The 18,130-nt window shown below is 44.8% G+C and overlaps 1 protein-coding gene across 8 annotated transcripts in view; it reads left to right on the top strand.

Annotated features, from left to right (window-relative positions):
• The first annotated feature begins 8,356 nt into the window (after positions 1-8,356).
• The window catches only part of DCUN1D4 (defective in cullin neddylation 1 domain containing 4), a 70,598-nt gene continuing 60,824 nt past the window's right edge, over positions 8,357-18,130 (top strand). For 2 of the 8 annotated variants that reach the window (XM_067735939.1, XM_067735935.1), the window contains exon 1: positions 8,437-8,578. Coding sequence is in view for 1 of the 8 variants with exons in the window: in XM_067735935.1 (XP_067592036.1) it covers positions 8,554-8,578 (25 nt within the window). In the remaining 7 variants the exon portion in view is untranslated. The other 6 variants (XM_067735941.1, XM_067735942.1, XM_067735943.1 and 3 more) reach the window with 5 other exon arrangements.

Genomic DNA, 18,130 nt, shown 5'->3' on the forward strand with positions numbered 1-18,130 from the left:
TGCAAGGGCTCGAGGCTGGACTTTCAGGGTAAACCCACCAGACCGTGCGGGGCAGGGGTGTGGGGGAGGCAGGGTGGCTGGGAGGCCTAGAGCTCAGCAGGGGCTGATGAGGGCCTGGGGTCTGGGAGGAGGGGAAGAAACAATTAAAGGAGAGACAAGGCACTGGACGATTGTGGGCAGGGTAGGGCCCAGGGTCTGGGTGTGGCTGGCTGCAGAAAGAGCAGTTTTGACTGCAACCAGTTTGGAACTGGAGGTGAGCAAAATCTGGAAAGAAAGGAAGTTTATTTTTGGCATCTCCTCTCCAGAGAACACTGCTCGTCTTTTGCCCTATGTCTGATACCTCCACATTGCCTTGAAAATGCTGCCCTCCAGAGCCAAGCCTCCCCCGTCCCCACCTGAAACTGCTCCCCTCCCCCTCCACTGCCCTCACAAACCTCCCATTATTTGAGCACAGGCTCCCAAGTCAGCCTGCCTCGAGGAAAGCTAAGAGTGGAACTAGTCTCTCACTAACAAAATTACTGATAGCCACGGACTAGTCCCTAAGGTGCCTTGATTTTAAAAAGTTTAAACTCGTAAACTAAAACGAATTTCTAATCTAGGAATTCGTAATTTAGGGGGTGATAGGGTGGGCGTTGGTAGGTTTCTGGCCTTTGACAGACAAGTCATCATTTTCAATGATTCTTAAAGGGAGTCTGTGATTCCCCAAATGTTAAAGGCATTTGCTTTGACCTATTTTGGCTGAGGCAGAGGAATAAAGTAAAACGTAAGCATTCAGCTTAGTGGGAAGAAAACAGTTTTCAATTCTGTAAGTTAGTGGTGTGTGTGTGTGTTGTGTGTGCGTGCACGTGTGTCTCCAAATGCTTTTCTGTTTCTGTTTTGGAACCATAGATGTTTTCCTTAAATGCTTGGATTCACTGCTTTCCTCCCACCAACGTGGCTCCGGGGGTAGCTTCAACTGGGGTTCAGGCGCGACTGTTGGGAGGTATGGGGTAGCTGAGGCAGGTGTAACTAGGTTGTAGGGCCTGGAATCGGCTTAGTCATGGGTTTTCGACATCCTACATCATCTTCCTTTCTAAAACAGGAAGTTCATACTTCCACAGCATGCTGTCATCACCAAGGAAGTGGGCATATATTTCCGCAGCGCGCGTGCCCCTCTTCCCTCCCCCATTTCCTATTGCTGTCTGCCGCTCCACCCACTCTCCCAGAATGCTTCCCTTTGCCATAATGAGATGCTCGGCAGCCACGACGTCTGGAGATGGATGGGGCCTCCTGTACTGCCCTGAGAGGGATGTTAAAGATACTGTATTCATGGAAGCAGGCTAGAAAAGGCGAGGAGAAATGAAGAGCCTCATTTCAACAACACACAGGAGCCGATGCTGGAGTAAAATGGTTTTTCCTTCTGTCTGTGCCCTGCTAGCTGGGGTAACTGAAGCAATGCTGTACTTATGAAAGTCACTCTAAAGGTCATGGATTGTTTAGATTCTATTGGAAAATTATACCTTCTGAGATTGAATTTAATGTGACATCATTAGGACTTGATTAGCTCAATGCGGTTAAGGTGGAAACACCCAATTCAGAGAAGAACATGTGGTAATGAATGAATACATTTTAATTCAAATATTCTGTTAAATCCCTAGACAGGTGTGATTTCCATAAAATAAAAGGCCCTGGATAAAAAAGAGAGGTGTCGGTTTAGGCATCTTATAGCTGTGCTGGAGAAAAGATTAGTTAAAAAAAAAAAAGGCTTATTAATGCTACCCTAATAGTCATGTGTCAAGAAATCTTGAAGGTTAGAAATAGTTTCAAAAATAAATGAAATTTTCTCTACATCTAGGAGAGGCAAAAAAAAAAAAAATTCATTGCTAAATGAAATTGAAATTTAAACACTGATGTCAAATCTCAGTGTAACTGAAAAATTCTTAGCTTTTCTGAGAGATCCCTAAGATGGCTGCTTCATAAAGGAAGAAACTAGGATCTTCTAGGTATTTAAACATACAGACTCATTTTTACCCGAAATAGTCCCAAGCATAAAAATTAGCCTTCTGCATCTCACAAGATCGCATTAGGTTCACACAGAAATATGTGATGCCATCACATAATTGGTGCTCAAGCAGTCATTCCTGCTCCCCTCCTACTTTTATAAATGCTTTTATATATTTTATCTCATTTATCCCTTGAAGGTATTACTCCCATTTTTTTATAGATGAAGGAACTGAGGCCCAGACAAGTTTAATGCCGGTTCTAGGGTTTAAGTGTAGGTGAGGCTTGAGACTTAATTCAGGCTGGCCCAGTATAGCAGATTTAAAATCTTTTATACCAGTAACTGTGGCTTTCAGGGAAATGTATTACATCAAAGTACAAGGAAGAGAAATTATTCATTATGGGAACACAATATGTGTCTATTCAGGTAGAATCCCCTGTAATTTATTACGACCTGTTTACTTGTCTGGGATACCATCTTTCTATAGTCGCAGGAATTTCCTATATCCATTTGAACTTCCAGTATCAATTTTCATTAAGCAAGTTTTTAAAGAGGTTGAATGGCGGGCATTGATATTGGGTACTCATTTTTTTTTTTAATGTATAAAGTCTCACATGTCGGTTCCAAACTAGACTAATTTCACACTGGTGGCATGTCCTAGTGAAGGACGCTCTTGTATGCTAATTCAGTGTTCACCGTAAACTCTAGAAGGGAGGAAAGAAGCCCAGCTAACAGAACATAGTGACTGCGGAGTCAGGGACTAGCTCAGAGGAAAAGACAGATTTGGGATGACAAGCTGACTGCGAGGGGGAAGAGTATATTCCAGAATGTGCTGAGTCCCAGAGAGTGTCACACAGACCACAGCAGCTATCATTTATTTTATTTTTTATTTTTTTTATTTTTTATTTTTTTGCGGTGTATGGGCCTCTCACTGTTGGGGCCTCTCCCGTTGTGGAGCACAGGCTCCGGACGCACAGGCTCAGCGGCCATGGCTCACGGGCCTAGCCGCTCTGCGGCATGTGGGATCCTTCCGGACTGGGGCACGAACCCGCGTCCCCTGCATCGGCAGGCGGACTCTCAACCACTGCGCCACCAGGGAAGCCCAGCTATCATTTATTGAGCATTACTATGTGCCAGGCCCTTTTAAGAGCTTTACTTGTATTTACTCATTCATTTAATCCTCACAACATTCCTATGAAGTAGGTCCTACTATTTTCACTATTTTGTTGATGAGGAACCAATACGATTTTAATCCAGGCCATCTAGCTCCAGAAAGCCTAAATTCTGCTTCAGAAAAAAATGGCAAAAGTGCTCCAAGGCTAAAAAATGTTCGGTGTAGAGGTGGTTCCAGAAAGTTCCATCTGTTAAGGCTTTTTTATACTGGGACACACATTAGAGCCCCAGTGGAGGCAGATGAAAAAAATGGAAGTCTCTTGAATGTGCATTATAAGCCCACATGACAGAAGCATATCAATTTTATGAAGTAACCAGTAGTGACTGTTACTTGTTTAATAGTCAGTGTTCTGACCTCTAGTGTAAGAGCAGAGATTGTCCTTTTTGGTAACAATGAGGAAAATGTCTACTTCTATGCTTTTTCCTTTAACCTGATAATTGGAACCTGACTATATGCAGGTGTTGAGAAATGAAACCAACATTTTTATTACCCTAGTAGCATCTGGCAAGTGGCTATTTGCAAAACTGTTCTATGTATATATGTGAAAAGCAACATATGTTATAGTGACATATGTAATTAAATTAAGAGCTGAAACTGGTTCCCAATAACACAGGCCTCAGTGGTTAAAAGGTTAATTCCAGTAGGCTGAAGAGGCTGCCCCCTCTCACTGATATATATTTATTACATTTAGTAGGACCTCATTAGATACTCTGGATAAATAACCTCAATAATAATATACCATGAAGTAGACAGCTGCTTCTGAAATAAGATCAAAAGGATAAAATAGATAAGAAAGGTGAAGTAACCTGGAAATAATCTTTCTGACTCATATTTTTCATAATATATATCTACAAAGACAGCTTGAGTGGCTAGATATTCAACTCCAGAAAAAGGCCAGGTTTCACACACTCTTTTAAAAGCACATTCATATCCATATTATTATATCCTTATAAATAAATCTCTCACGTATGTAGGGCATATATTAACCTGATTACGAAGAGTGAGAACTGAAGCCCAGCATGAGGACACTATATAACACAGGGAGTTTGGCTACTTAGGGGGCACTATTACTTACTAGGTGAGTGGCAAGTTATTGAAGTTCTCTAAGCCTCAGTTAACTTATCTGTAATTTGAGGATAATATTAGTACTCCATTGGGGGTGTTGTGAAGTTAGGTGGAATAATTAACAAGCAAAGCACTGTAAGAGTAGAGCTTATCACACTGGAAACATTAAAAAAAGCCGTCATCCTTTGGGTCAGCAAATTGTCAGTTGGTTATGAGTTTGGAGAAATAAAGCATCCTGATCTCTATGGATATATTTACTCCTCCCCCCACCCCCCATATCCTGGAAACCCACTTAGCTGGACTTTTTGTAACTAGTGGAGTTCTACACACTCTCTCACTGTAATCTGAGGCTGAATTAATTCCTTCCTGCAGTTTGTTTTCTCATTCTCTTCACATCTCCACGGGGCACATTTATCTATTTGTCTGAGCAGGCCCAACTTTATTTCAGTCTTAAGGACTGTGCCATTCTCCATTCTGTAACCCCAACCCTAATACATGCAGGAAAAGCAAGCTATAATGGAATTTGTGGAATTTGGGGAAAAGTTCTAAAATTTTATTAAAGAGCACTGCTATTCTTTCTCACTAGACTCTTCCATATCAAATTTCAATCTAGGCTTAAGGTATTTAAAAATACATGATTAAAATTAATGTTGGGCAACACATAATATGGAAAGATTCCAATTAAATTAGGTATCGGTTGACACAAAGTAACTTGCTTTAATATTACCTTAAAGCAGCAACTGGGTGAAGCAAAATGGCATAGAGACTGCATTCCCAAATATCTCTACCCACCACAGTCCCAAGACAATTATTAACTTTTTTCTCCAAGGATATGAATATAAGTGCACAGAAGCGTAACATCATTATCTCAGTAGACATCCCCACAGGGATCGAGTGATTTGGGAATGCTACCAATGAGAAAAAATAGAAATGTATTATATATTAAAAAAATTCCGTACTGAACTTCATAAAAAAGAAGGCAATATTCCAGCTCTGAAGTACAGAATTTGAAGTAGATTGATATAATAACTTTCAAATGGAAAGGGAGAGTTGTTTCCCCACCTTTGGAATTTGAAGCCTTGCTAATTGGACAGTGCAGTGCAGGAGAAAGACCTGGTCTAGGAGTTGGGATACTTGAGTTTAATTAATGCTTTGCTATTAACTAGCTGAGTGACTTCGACTACATGTTTAACTCTTTTGGACCTTAAGTTTCATATTCCTAAAATGAGGAAGTTGGATTTGATAATCTCCAAAGTTCCTTCAAGATTTAAAATTACACCTTACAGTCAACATTCAGTTCACTTTGAGGAAGAGTTAACTAGTGCCTACTATTTGAAAGCACTGTACTAGGTGCTAGGGACATAAAGATAAATACAAGCTTCCTACCCTCAAAGGTTTATAATCTTATAGATTATTAAAATGACAGGGTAATATTTGCAGAATATTATGCAGTCATTTAATTATACCTGTTTTATTACTCATAACACATGTGGGGCAGGGAGGCTTAGCAGACTATGAGCTTTGCCTCTCAATCCTCAGGCTATAGCCAACTCACTAGAAAGATCTGAGTAAATTACTTTCTACATCGGTTTTTTTCTTTGAAAATAATCATACTGACCCTGAAAGTAATGCTGGAAAATAACAAAAGTTGTATATTCTATACATTTTTATGGACCACATGGGCCAGAGGAGTGTTGGGTGCTGGGGCAAAACAGCTGGCAGGTACCTCATGTAGATTAACCATTATATACATTATTATACAGTTTGCTGCAAATAAATCAATATAGCAAATGACTACCTAAAATTAATTGTGGCCTTATTTTAATTTAGAGGTCTCAAGAAACAAGTCCATTTCTGTGCAAAATAATGTGTCTCAGCCCTTGAAGTACCATGATAAGCCGTAAAAAGCCATACAAATATTACATATGCAAAATATTATAAACTTGTATAAACTATAAATGTTTCCTAGATGTAGAATAGGTTGAAAACACAAATGGGGTAAAGAATGCAGGAGCAGTTTTTCTGCTCAGACTAAGGACAGACATGCTGACAATTAGATCTGCCCCAAAAGATCTAATTTGTTTTTTTCAAAAGAAAGGGGTGGAGGGGGGAATCAATGGGCCTCTCTTTTATTTGGCGACAAGCAAGTGCAAGAAAGTTCATCTGTAATTTGTTCAGTTGTCTATCTTTTGCGTATCTGTGTTCTGGCCGGAAGGGACTTTGAGGTTTTTCTGCAGCACATGAGCATCAGCGAGCTCTATCCTCTTATAGTAGTTCTTCTTTGTCTCAATAATCTCAAAGCCAAACTTTCTGTAGAAGTCAATTGCAGACTCATTGCTGATCTGGACATGCAGATAGATGTTGTCAAAAGTGCCATCTTTTTCACAGATGTTTAAGACATGATTTAACATTTTAGTTCCTATTCCTAGCCTTCGGTAAGGTGCCGGACATCCTAGTGTCATGATGTAAAGTATCTTCTGATTCTGTGAATGATCCACCCTTCAGCATACTGCACCTACTGCAATATCATTGAAACAGGCAAGTATTTCAGAGTCCAGAGGCACCTACCCACCTCTGCAGGGCCCAGCTGACGCTCTGTCAGGTTAAAGGTCACCAATGATGAGATGAGATTTTTGTCTTGTCTGAACTAAACCTGAAGTGGATAAATCAGGTTCAATTCTGAGAATCTATGATTTGATGAAGTGATCCATAAGTGTTTGAATGACAGAAACATGATAGATATAAAATTATAAGGATGTAACTTATTAATGAGACATTAGGGATTAAGAGGGATGGAGTATATTACAAGGGGAGTGGTGTGGGACAGAGGAACTGGTTTCATCTTGTTCTTTCAAATATGTTGCTTTTAGCCGTAATATTTATGCCCTGATTTGAAACTTAAATTTCAGAACCCTGCAAGTCAAAAGCCTTGGCTGTATAAGTCTAAAACAAAAACGACTGTTTTGTTACTGGTCGTTCTTAGTGTCATCCATCCTCTGAGGCAGGAGGGTGGATTGGCCCCGCTGCAGGATGGCGCAGGGCTTCTGCATATAGAGAAGCGGTGTTTGTGTGTTGTGGCTGGGATAGGAGGGGGACAGTCCTCCGTTAATATCTCAAAATATCATTCCGCTACAATAATATGGTTGAGTGTGATGAGTTGGTTTGAAAGCCTAAAGAAAAACTGGTCGGAACTCATGAAAATGGTGCGAATTCTTGACTTAGGAAACTCAAATGGTCAGAAGTCACCTAAATTAACGCCTTCCTCTGCCAAATAACAGCCAGTTTTGTTTTCTGGACAGTTTCTTGGCGTTACTGACTTATGCGCTTACGCTAATTGTCCTTTGAGGGCTGGTTACTTGGCCCCTGGACTCGCCGACGTGCCAGACTGAGCCCGAAGCTCAGAGGGTGGCCCTGGGTTTCCTGCACGCTGTCTGGGGGAGCGCACATTGTGTATCACCGACAACGCAGCATTTGAAGCCTTTAGAACAGCCCATTTGTGATGAAGGAGGAAGAAATGTGCTGTCTCCGGAAAAGTGCATTTCGAAAACGAGGAGAGGATGGGCTGTTGTACAAGAAAGAATTTGTTCCTCACCAGAGAGTTTGCTGGAAATGAAGACGCGGCGATGCTTTATCCAGTTTCTAGCTGTACGAAACGGCTAGCAAGAGAAGTCCCAGTCCAAGTTCGGCGCGGACTGGGCTCCTTCAGAGAGCCGCTCGGAGGCGTGGAGACAAGCAGGAGACTCCGACGCGTCGCGCCAGGCGCGAGGGAAGAGCTGATTCCCCTACTCTGTGCAGCGGGATGCAAGCCGCCCCAACTGCTCTTCCCCTGTTCGGTTCTTCGGGAAACACTTCGCGTGCTTTGTTTCAGACGCCAACCCATCTTTCTCGGTTGGTCTACAGCTCCACCAATCCCGCCCGCCCAGGGCGGGGCCTCAGGGTCAAGGTGGACCAATTCCCCAGCCTCGCCCCTACACGCGCTTTCGGACCCCCGGGGCTGAGTGACAGTGGTCGGGTCCAACCTGCTCTCCCAGAACGTGGCCTCCGCCAGGGGCGTTAGGGAACGAGGCGCCGGAACCAATCGCATTGGACCTAGGGGGGGCGGGGCCTCTTTGCCAGCTCCAGACCGGCGCTCTCCGCACTCCCTTTGCCAAATGAGAGATGAGGAGGGGCGGTCGTTCAGTCAAGGTTCAGCCACTGGAGGAGGAGAGGTGGGCGGGTCGGGAGTGCCTGGCGGCGGGTCCTCAGCTCCCAGCCGAGGTGCGGCGAGCCGGTGGGGGGACCGCGAGGCGAGCGCGGGAGCCTGGGCGGCGAGCGCGGTGTGAGCTACCCGAAAATGCACTCGGATGCCGCCGCTGTCAGTGAGTAACAGAGAGCTAGCCGGCCGGGAGCGGGCGGCTGCCAACACTCTCTGCTCATCTCCCACAGTCCCCGCTCTGCGCCTCCAGTCCCAAAACGCACCGGGAGACCCTGCCCGGGAGCCACCCCTTCCCCTCCCGGGGCCAGGGCGGGCGGTGACGCTGCGGGCGGCGCGGGGCGGGGGCGGGCGTGGGGGGAAGGGGCCGGCCTGCCGGGGGAGGGCGGAGGTGAGGGGGGTGGGGACTGGCTCCATTTCAGTGTTGGGGGAAGGGGGGGCGGGACGTGCGATGAAGGGCCGGGACCAGAGTGTCCCGGGTGAATGGAGGTGGAGGCGGCGGCGGGCGCTAGCGAGCAGGGCTGGGGGTTGGCACCGGCGGCGGAGGAGAGAGAGGGAGCGAGCGAGCGGGGCGCAGGGGTGAGGATTTCCTAGGGGCCGAGCGGTGCGGGCGGCTCCGTGAGAAAGGCGGGTGAGTGCTAGGGGAGCGCGGGGGCGGGGACAATGGGAAGAAGGGCTGGATGGCGGGGGTGGGGGGGGAACAATGGGGTGGGGGATTGGGGGCAGCGGCCGTGCGGGGCAGGAGGGCGGGCGAGGAGATGAGGGCTGATGTAATGGGAAAGCGAATGGTGGGAGGGATTGGGGTGTGATGGGATAGTTGGGGAGTCCGGCGGGCGGTAGGGCCTTAGGAAGCGTGGAGGGGTAACTGGGAGTGGTGAGAGGAGGCAGACGTCGGGGTAATAGGATGGAGCAGGTGTTGGGAAGGTAGGGTAATTGGGAGTGGAGAGGAAGAAGGTGGGGAGGGTTTGGGGTGACGGGTTGGAGGTAGGGGTAGAGGAGGTGCAGTGGGGGTGAAGAGCTGGTTGGGAGGGAAGGGAGGTTGGGAGGGGCCGGGGCAGGGGTAAAACTGTCTTGTCCAGATTCGGTCCGCGTGGGGCTGGGGGGAAGGTGTCAGACTACGCGTTTGGGGGAGGTGTATCTTCCCCCGGATTAGGGCCGGGTTCCTTGAGGGGGAGCTCTGAGGTTTGGGGTGCTTGGAAAGGAGGGGGCGGGGCTGAGGTGGAGGGGGCGGGGGAGGTGCCCAGAGGTTGGCGCTGGCCGCGGTTTCCCCCGAGCGGCGGGAAGCGAGGTCAGCGCTGGCGCGGGCTCTGGCTGCGGGAGTGGGAGGCGGGGCAGGGGAGCGGGCTGCGGGTTTTCCGTGGCTGGAGACGGAGGGGTCGGCCCTGGAGGCCAGGAGCGTGGGGCGGAGGGTGGTCCCTGGCGGTCCGTGGATTTGGCAGTCTGTGACGCAGTTGTCTAATTTCTGGTCGTCAGGTGTGGAGGCTGGTGCCTCGGGACCCGCTTCCCTGTCGGGAGGGTCGGACTACAGGCCCCGCGCAGCGCCCGCGGGGCGCGACCTCTCCCAGCCTTGCGGAGAAGGCGTTTTAGGGGTTTCCCTTAGGGTCTGGCTCCAGTCGCCGGGTGTGAGGCGAAAGGCAGTCCCGCGGAAAGGGGAAAAGCAGTCCTGCGGCATTCTGGGACTTGTAGTCCGGGCCGCGGTTGGGTTGGGTGCACGTGGGTAACTGTGGAAACGAGTCCCAGAATGCAGCGCGCCCCTCTGAGCTTCCCAGCTCTGCTAACTCGTGCTTTATTCCCCGCGGACTCGAGCGCGTTGTAGGGCGGTGCTCCTGTCCCTTGGGACCTTCTCCCTGTGTCAGCGGCTGGGGGAGAGAACCAAGCCAGACGCAGTCCTTTCGCACTTAGGTTCTTGATCCCCGAGTTGACTATTTCCCTCTGCGTTTGGTGGCCTTACTTATAGAATAAATGCTTGGTTTTGAACCATCTAGTCCATAGGTTGTGGAAAAACGTTCAAGATGCAACACAATCTAAAGCAGCGTTTAGGATGGTGTATATTTGTGGCATCCAGTGTATATAAACACTAGGTTAAAATGTTCCATCTTAGACAAATCTGGGAATGCAGTGGAGACACATGTAAACCTTTTGAAGATAGTATAAATTATGTGTTTGTAGTTCTTGGGCTGTTTGGATTGCCAAAGGAGAAGGGGACTTTTGGAAAAAGGATGGGCTTGAAATGAATGACTGTTGGAGACGGCTTAATGGAATTGAGGGTGGACATGGTCCCATTCATTTAAGCCAGCGTGAAAATGTGAAGATGAGGGAAGGGTATATTTGATGTCTTCAGTTTTCAAAGAAGCATGGGAAGCAAATGAGACTAGAGGAAGGTAAACTCAGTGCAGGACCTTAAGAGGTTTCCATGTTTTTTCGTTTCTGTTCTTTAATATTAGAAACCATCCATTTAGACTGTAGACTCTCCAAACATCACATCCTTTGCCAAGTTTTCTTTACCATTTATATGCGATGACTCCAAAACCTGTAATGATTAACTCAGAGATGACAGAGTATTTTTATGTGTTGTATAGGGTATTTTGAAACTGTTGGTAGCATGGTCACTAGAAGAGTATTATGATGACCCTAATGATAAAAATTTTACCAAGAAGTCCAAAGATTTGGAAACTGGTATGGTTACAAATGAACTGAACTTGAGTACTTGTGTGATTTTATCAGGAAAAGATTTATATCTATTTTATATTTTACTTAAGCTTATGGTGAAATACCCAGGAAATCCTTTGTGATATGTAACATGGTCATGTTTGTTTGTTTGTTTTAATGTGCATGTATCACTGGAATTTGCTCTTGTAAAGGGTGAAGTGTATGAGGTTGAAAACAAGAGCTGTACAAGATGGTGTTTTTAAAGAAAATATTAGGCTAGTCATTTTTTTCCCTTTTCTTTTTTTTCAATTTCATCCCAAAGGGCAGGTGCCCTATACACACACAACACTCCCTCTCCCCCAGCCCCCAAACCCTGGGTTCCTGTACATAATCACCTTATACTTTCTGCTCTGGTTTTTAGGTTCCTCTTTGATTTTTGGCCTTTGGGGAGGTTCTGTGTTTTCTTATGAACAAAATTTTTTGACTGTTTTAAACAGATGGTTCCAACTTAATGATGGTTCGACTTTACACTGGTGCTAAAGCAATATGCATTTGATAAAAGCTGTACCTCGAATTTTGGATTTTGATCTTTTCCCAGACTGGTGATGTATGATAACTCTCTTGATGCTGGGCAGCAGGCGGCATCCCGTCAGACACAGCAGCTCCCAGTCAGACACAATACGCTTATTACCATTTTGTACCCAGACAACCCTCCTGTTTTTCACTTTCAATACAGTTTTCAATAAATTACCTGAGATATTCAACATTTTATTATAAAATAGGCTTTGAGTGAGATGATTTTACCCAAGTATATGCTAAGGTAATAAGAGTTCTGGTCATGTTTAAGATAGGGTAGGCTAAGCGGTTATCTGTAGGTTAGGCATATTAAATGCATTTTCGACCTAGGATATTTTCAGTTTGCAGTGGTCTTACTCAGGGTAAGTGGAGGAGGATCTGTACTGGTAAGAATTTTCAGGTTATCTTGTCAATAACGTTGCCAGGAAAGAAAGCCCCTCATTTTCTCCACTTCAGAGGATTTCTGTACTTGTACTCTTTTCTTCCTCAGTTCTTGCCTCCAAGAATTACCCCTATTAACACTTGATCACATTTTTTTCAAATATTATTTATCATTATATCCTTTTCTCTTTTCATCTTCAACTGCTCCCAGAAGCTCTTATTAGCTTATTGCTTGCTTCCTGACAATAATATATGCTTGCATTTTTCTCATCTTGATAATAACAGTCTTGCTTAGCAGTGTAAAAATCATGGTTTCAGAAACTGACCTCATGATGACTTTTGTTGTATCAGTTAGGATGCCTCTGGCAAATAACAATATTCAATCAAACATGGCTTAAGTAGTAGAACTTATTATTGTTAGCAAGAAGTTTAGTGATAGATGGTTCTAAGGCTGGTGCAGAGTCCTAATGATGTCTTAAGAATCTAGGCTCTTTGTATACTTTTTTCCTCTCTTAGTATTTGGTTTATCAAGAGCCTCAGGCTCATTGCCTCATGTGTGCAATATGGTTGCTGCAGCACCAGACATCATGCCTATGTAAGAAAAGGAGGGAAGGAACATACTTCCTTATAGTTCCCTCTTAACAGAGTGGAGTCTTTTTCTCACCTTGGTGACTTCCTCTTTAGTCTCACTGGGTAGAATTGACCTCATGCCACTGCTAGTTGTGAGGGAGGTGGAGAAAGTGAAAGTCTGGCATTTTCAGCTTCTGTTGTGGGATGTGGACTTTGCTAGGGTGGAAGAAGGGTGAGGAGAATGCTCTGGGTTAGTAGCCTGCAGTTATTTCCCTGAATCAGCTACTTTGTCCAGTTGTCTCTGGCTTAGACTCAGTTTTTTTAATCTGTTGATTTATTTTCTGTTTCATTCTAAAATAGAGGTGACTTACTAAATATAGATAAAATTCTGTCGAGAGAAAAATACAGATTTACAGGCTACACATAAATGCTTGCCGTATGTTAGAAATGGGCCATATATTTGGTTCTGAGCTTCCTAGTAGCCAAAATAAAGAGGAAAACAAGACCAATTAATTTTATTCATTTGGTTAATGAAACTGCAGTTCATTTAATAACCCAAGCTGGAAGCTTAGACATTTCTCATCCTCTTTCCCTGGTCAATAGCGAGAGAGAGGCTGTATCTCTTCCCATGCCTGTCCTTTCTTTTCCATACCTATTGCCATTGCCCTAGGTCTGATCCATTCTTTCTTATGTTGTAATAACCAGTAATCCTTTTGCCAGGCTCAGCCTCCTTTTTATCCTCTCCATCACCAGTTGAATATCTTTGTCCTTACTATCCCCCTACTCCAAAACCTCAGAGGCTCCTAGTTGCTTACTGAAATAAGACTCCTCAGAAGCTGGGGTTGAACCTGTTCTGTAGTTTAAGCTCAGTTTTGAATTCCCCCAGCACTGCTCCCTCCCCACTGCCTTCAGTGCTACTTCAGTGGGAGTTTTGTGTTCCTTGTTCCCTCTCTTGAAGGCTCTCTCCTTCCATTGAATCTCCAAAGACTGTTTACTTCTGTTCTCAGTTTTATCTTATTTAACAGTAGCTGCTTGTTCACTTATTTGTCCCCTCCCCAATTAGATGATAAGCCCCCTGAGATCTGGGACTGTGTCTTACTTAGTAACCACTTTATGGTCCAGCAGAATGCCTCGCTTAGGACCTCAGATATGTAATGAATTGAACTTAAATGGTCAACTCTTGAGCAGTTGGTGAACTATCTGGAAAATTTTAATGTTTCCTCCTGCTATCCTGCATGCTTCCGAGGTGTCTTTCATTGTCTTTAGATTTATCTTCCAGGCATACAAACTTATGCTTATTCATTCTATGCCCTTTTTTGACAAAGTTGTCTTGTGCAAACCAATTTAAGTAATATATATGTTTAAATACATGCAGATACCAGTTTTGAAGAATGTCTGTGGCATGGAGCAGTTCTCAGAGAGGGAGCGGAGTGCTGGTGATATGCTGAGGGGCCGAGAGCGTGCGTGTGAGAGTACGCGCGTCTGCTTCTGACCTGGTGTGTAACAGGCCGCCGAGGTGGGGAAGGCTTGGGCAGGGCTTGGACGGCCTGGATGTGTCTGTTTTTCCCCTCTTCTTGTTTTATGACCAGATTCTGGTCCAAAGGGCTTATTTCTTAATGTTAACAATACATTGAGGCTCACTAAAGGCTTGCTTTCTTTAGAAAGTGAACTATGTTAGTTGGAGGTGAAGTTTCTGAGCCTCTGATGTTAATGCTAACATCTCTTCGTAAGTGGTCAGCTTAAATTAGAGTTAATAGCTTTCCACAGCTTATTCTTTTTTCTTATTCTGAGATTCAAGTTAGGAGAAGTACCTCTTGAGGGTTATTCTGTTAAGCAGAATGTACATTTAAAAATATTTGTGGCTATAAAAGAGGCTATAATTTGTGGCTTATGTTTTAAATAGAAAAAGTATTGAAATTTTAAATAGAATCATATATTTTAGCAATTGTTGCATGACTGTTTCAGATCTAAGGATCTTTTTTCTATCATGTTCAGTATTCTAGTAGACAAAGTAACTGCTGCTTTAGATTTTAATTGTTTTTCTTTTAATCAGAAGATGCCGTTAATGAGTTATTTTCCATCTAGGAAGGTAGGCTTGTAGTTTTTGAAACTACTAATTAATATATTGAGTAAAACACTAAATGATGCAGAAGAAGATCCCCACCCTCCCCAAATAACATTACCTCTGGGTATGATTTTTTTTAGTTCCATCTTTAAAGATATTTTCCTTGTGAATATTTTTTGAAAACCTTTCATTACTTGCTGGCTGTATCAGTAGTACTTGCAGAGATGGTGTGTCATCCATCTATGTCCATGATGGCCTTTGCCAGTCTTCGGGGCCCAGGCTCTTCCTCTGATTGGGGAATTCTTACCATCAAAGGCAGAGCTGCCCAGATACACCCACACCAGGGTGTGAATCTGAAGCTGAAGGCAAGACATGGGAAGAAATTGGAAGTGCCTGGGGGCCATTTAAAGAGGATGGACAGTGGTGACCGCTGTTTCTAGAGGCCGTGGGAGCTGCAGTCCAGGCAGGTCCAGGCTGTGTCAATGGTGCACTCTGCAGTATGCCCTTAGGCATTATTTTGGTTGTACAGCTGATGTGCTTGGTCCTCTGGTTTTCCTAGAGATTCTGTGAACTACCCAATAACCTTTAAAAAAAAAAAACCACTGTTCATATAGCTAGTTGGTTTCTGATGCGCACAACTAAGAATTCGGACAAATCCAACATCCAGACCCGTCTTGGGTTGGTACTTGGCCGAGGCCCTTGTGGAGAAGAGCAGTGGTCTGCCTTTCCACCCTGGTTGGTCTCTGTTCAGAGTCCAAGAGTACTGGCTCGAGGTGACCCAAAAGGCTAAAGGGGGACACAGGCAGTGTCAGTCGGAGCTGCCTTTGCCAGTGGTCAGGCAGGACTCTGAGGCACGCATCAGTCACCCCACCAATCGCACTCTATGGAGCTCTTACTGCTGTCTTTGCCTGATTCCATCTTTGTCCCCCCACCCCCTCCCCAAAATTCTTGAGAATATTAGGTATGGAAATAATATTGGTAGAATATTTATTTTGTTTATCCAAAATTATATCTGACAGTCTTAATTGCTTTTTAATTGACTTTATTGAGTATAATTTACATTCTATAAAATTGTACCCATTTGATAAATACGTGTGTGTGTAACCACTACTATAATTAAGATATAGAATGGTTTCCTATCTCCTTAAAGTTCCCTTGTATCCCCTTGCAGTCTGTACTTCTCTACCTCCCACCACAGTTTTTTTAAAGATTTTTTTGATGTGGACCATTTTTTTTTAAAGTCTTTATGGAATTTGTTACAGTATTGCTTCTGTTTTTGTTTTGGTTTTTTGGCCACAGAGGCATGTGGGATCTTAGCTCCCCAACCAGGGATCGAACCCGCACCCCCTGCATTGGAAGGTGAAGTCTCAACCCCTGGACCGCCAGGGAAGTCCCCCACCACAATATTTGGCTTTTAATATATATCATCTTAGGCCTCCTCTGTGTTAGTTGATGATTTGTCATTTTGCTGTTCATGGGGATAGTACAGTATAAAAAGGTGTAATAATCTCTCTCTGTCTTTTTACTGAACTGTTAAATCCAAAGAAAAACTATCAGTGCTATATAAATTATAAATCTGGTAATTAATACTTTACCACATAGAATGGGCTTGAATTAGATGACTTGTTCCCTTGAAAGATTTTCTGGTGGATGGCTTTTCTTGCTTCTCTGTGGGCCAAAGGCATACAATGCTAGGATTTGCTCCTTGGATACCACGATTTCTTTTAGTTGTTATCTGGGTCACGCTGAGAAGCAGGAAAGCATAGTAGTTAAGCGTGGGCCCTGGTTCTAGGTTCTGCCTCTGTTAGTTGTGTGACCGTGGGTAAATTACTCAACTACTCTGTATAAGCTTCAGATTCCTCATGCATAAAGAATACCTCCTGTATGGTATGGAGTTGTTCAGTCAACAGTGTTTATTGAACACCTACTACGTACCAGGCCGTCTTCTTCATCTGTCATGAAGTTCCCCTTCCAGTGTGGGGGAAGATGCAGATAACAAGCAGGTAAATCATGTAGTATGTCAGATGGTGAGCGGTTCATTTGAGAAAACTCAAGCAGGGAAGGGCAGTGCACAGGTGCCCCTGTGTGTGCAGGGGGCAGAGGAGCAAGAGCAGGGACGTTGTAGTTGTACGAGGCTCAGTCAGGGAAGGCCTCACTAAGAGGGTTGTCGGGCAAGCGCTGGTGGAGGTGAGGGGGCATTCCAGGGAGAGGGGACACAAATTCAGAGACTGAGGAGGGGAGCAAGGCTGTAAATGAGGAACAGCAAAGAGGCTGGTGTGCTAGGAGTAGAGTTGGGGACTGGGCAGAGAGAAGGAAGTAGGAGGCAAGATCAGAAGTGATCCTGAGCATTAAATTAGATAGAACACAAAGTATTTAGAGAAACGCTTGGCCCTTTTCTAATGATTAATGTGTAATGACAATTCCTTCATTAGGCTTTAAAAGGAGACCCTTGAGAGGAAAACAGGTTATAAGAAAGAAACGAAGCAAGTGAAGCGTTCCCTCACTTAGTCACTCACCAAACCTTTTTTCTTGCTGCTGGGTGCTGCTGTAACAGCATGACTGAGCCTGGTCCTCGTGTTTAAGGAGCTTCCTTCCAGCAGGCTTAGTGGTGGATGCAGAGAGGTCCTGCACAGTTGAAGTATGGGGCAGGGCAAGGTTATTTGGATGCCCAGGGTGCTTTGGGAACAAACAGGGAGTCATTAAAATTATACTTCAGGGAAGGGTTAGCTATTGTCATGTGGGTTTAGCTTTTGAAGTTTTATTATGTGAAGAAAAAGATGGGTGTGTGCCTGAGGGGTGAGGTGGGAGGGTGCTTTCCAAGCAGAGGCAACAGCCTGGCAATAGCATGGGTTTTGGATAGGCCAGAGCAAAGGGAGGCGAGGTGGAGGGATGGTCAGGAGCCATGGGGGAAGGGCTGAAAAGAGGCACCAGGGAGGGCTTATGAGTGGAAAGGAAGTGAGGGGAGAGAGAGAAGTTAGAGGAGGTGGGGCATGGGGAGAGAAGAGGAACAAAGTGGGATGGGGAGGGGAGGGAGTGACACGTGTTTATATGCAGTGATTATTCTTGGGCTGCTCCAGCTGCCGTGCCTGCCTTAACTCATGTGATCCTCACCACAGCGCTCTGAAGTACGTTACGTAGGTACTGTTATCATCCCCACTTTCCAGATGAGGAAGCTGAGGTACAGAAAGGTTAACTAGCCTTCTCAAGGTCACACAGCTGATAGGTGGTGAACTGAGATTCTAACTCAGGCATTCTGACTCCGGGGTTTAGGTTCCCTCCACTGCCTATGAAATAATACTCACTGTTTTATCTGTGCTTTTCATTTAATCCTGTGGTAACCTGGCAGGTATATTGGAATTCCATATTTTGTCACTGTTATCTTTGTTTTGCAGTTGGTTCTTTTCTTCTTGGAATGGGTCCCAACAGAATAAGGTGTAGGATGAATTCCTCCCTTCCCACTGCTCTTCTTCCCCTCAT

This window comes from Pseudorca crassidens, chromosome 4, assembly GCF_039906515.1.
Source record: "Pseudorca crassidens isolate mPseCra1 chromosome 4, mPseCra1.hap1, whole genome shotgun sequence".
Lineage (NCBI taxonomy): Eukaryota > Metazoa > Chordata > Mammalia > Artiodactyla > Delphinidae > Pseudorca > Pseudorca crassidens.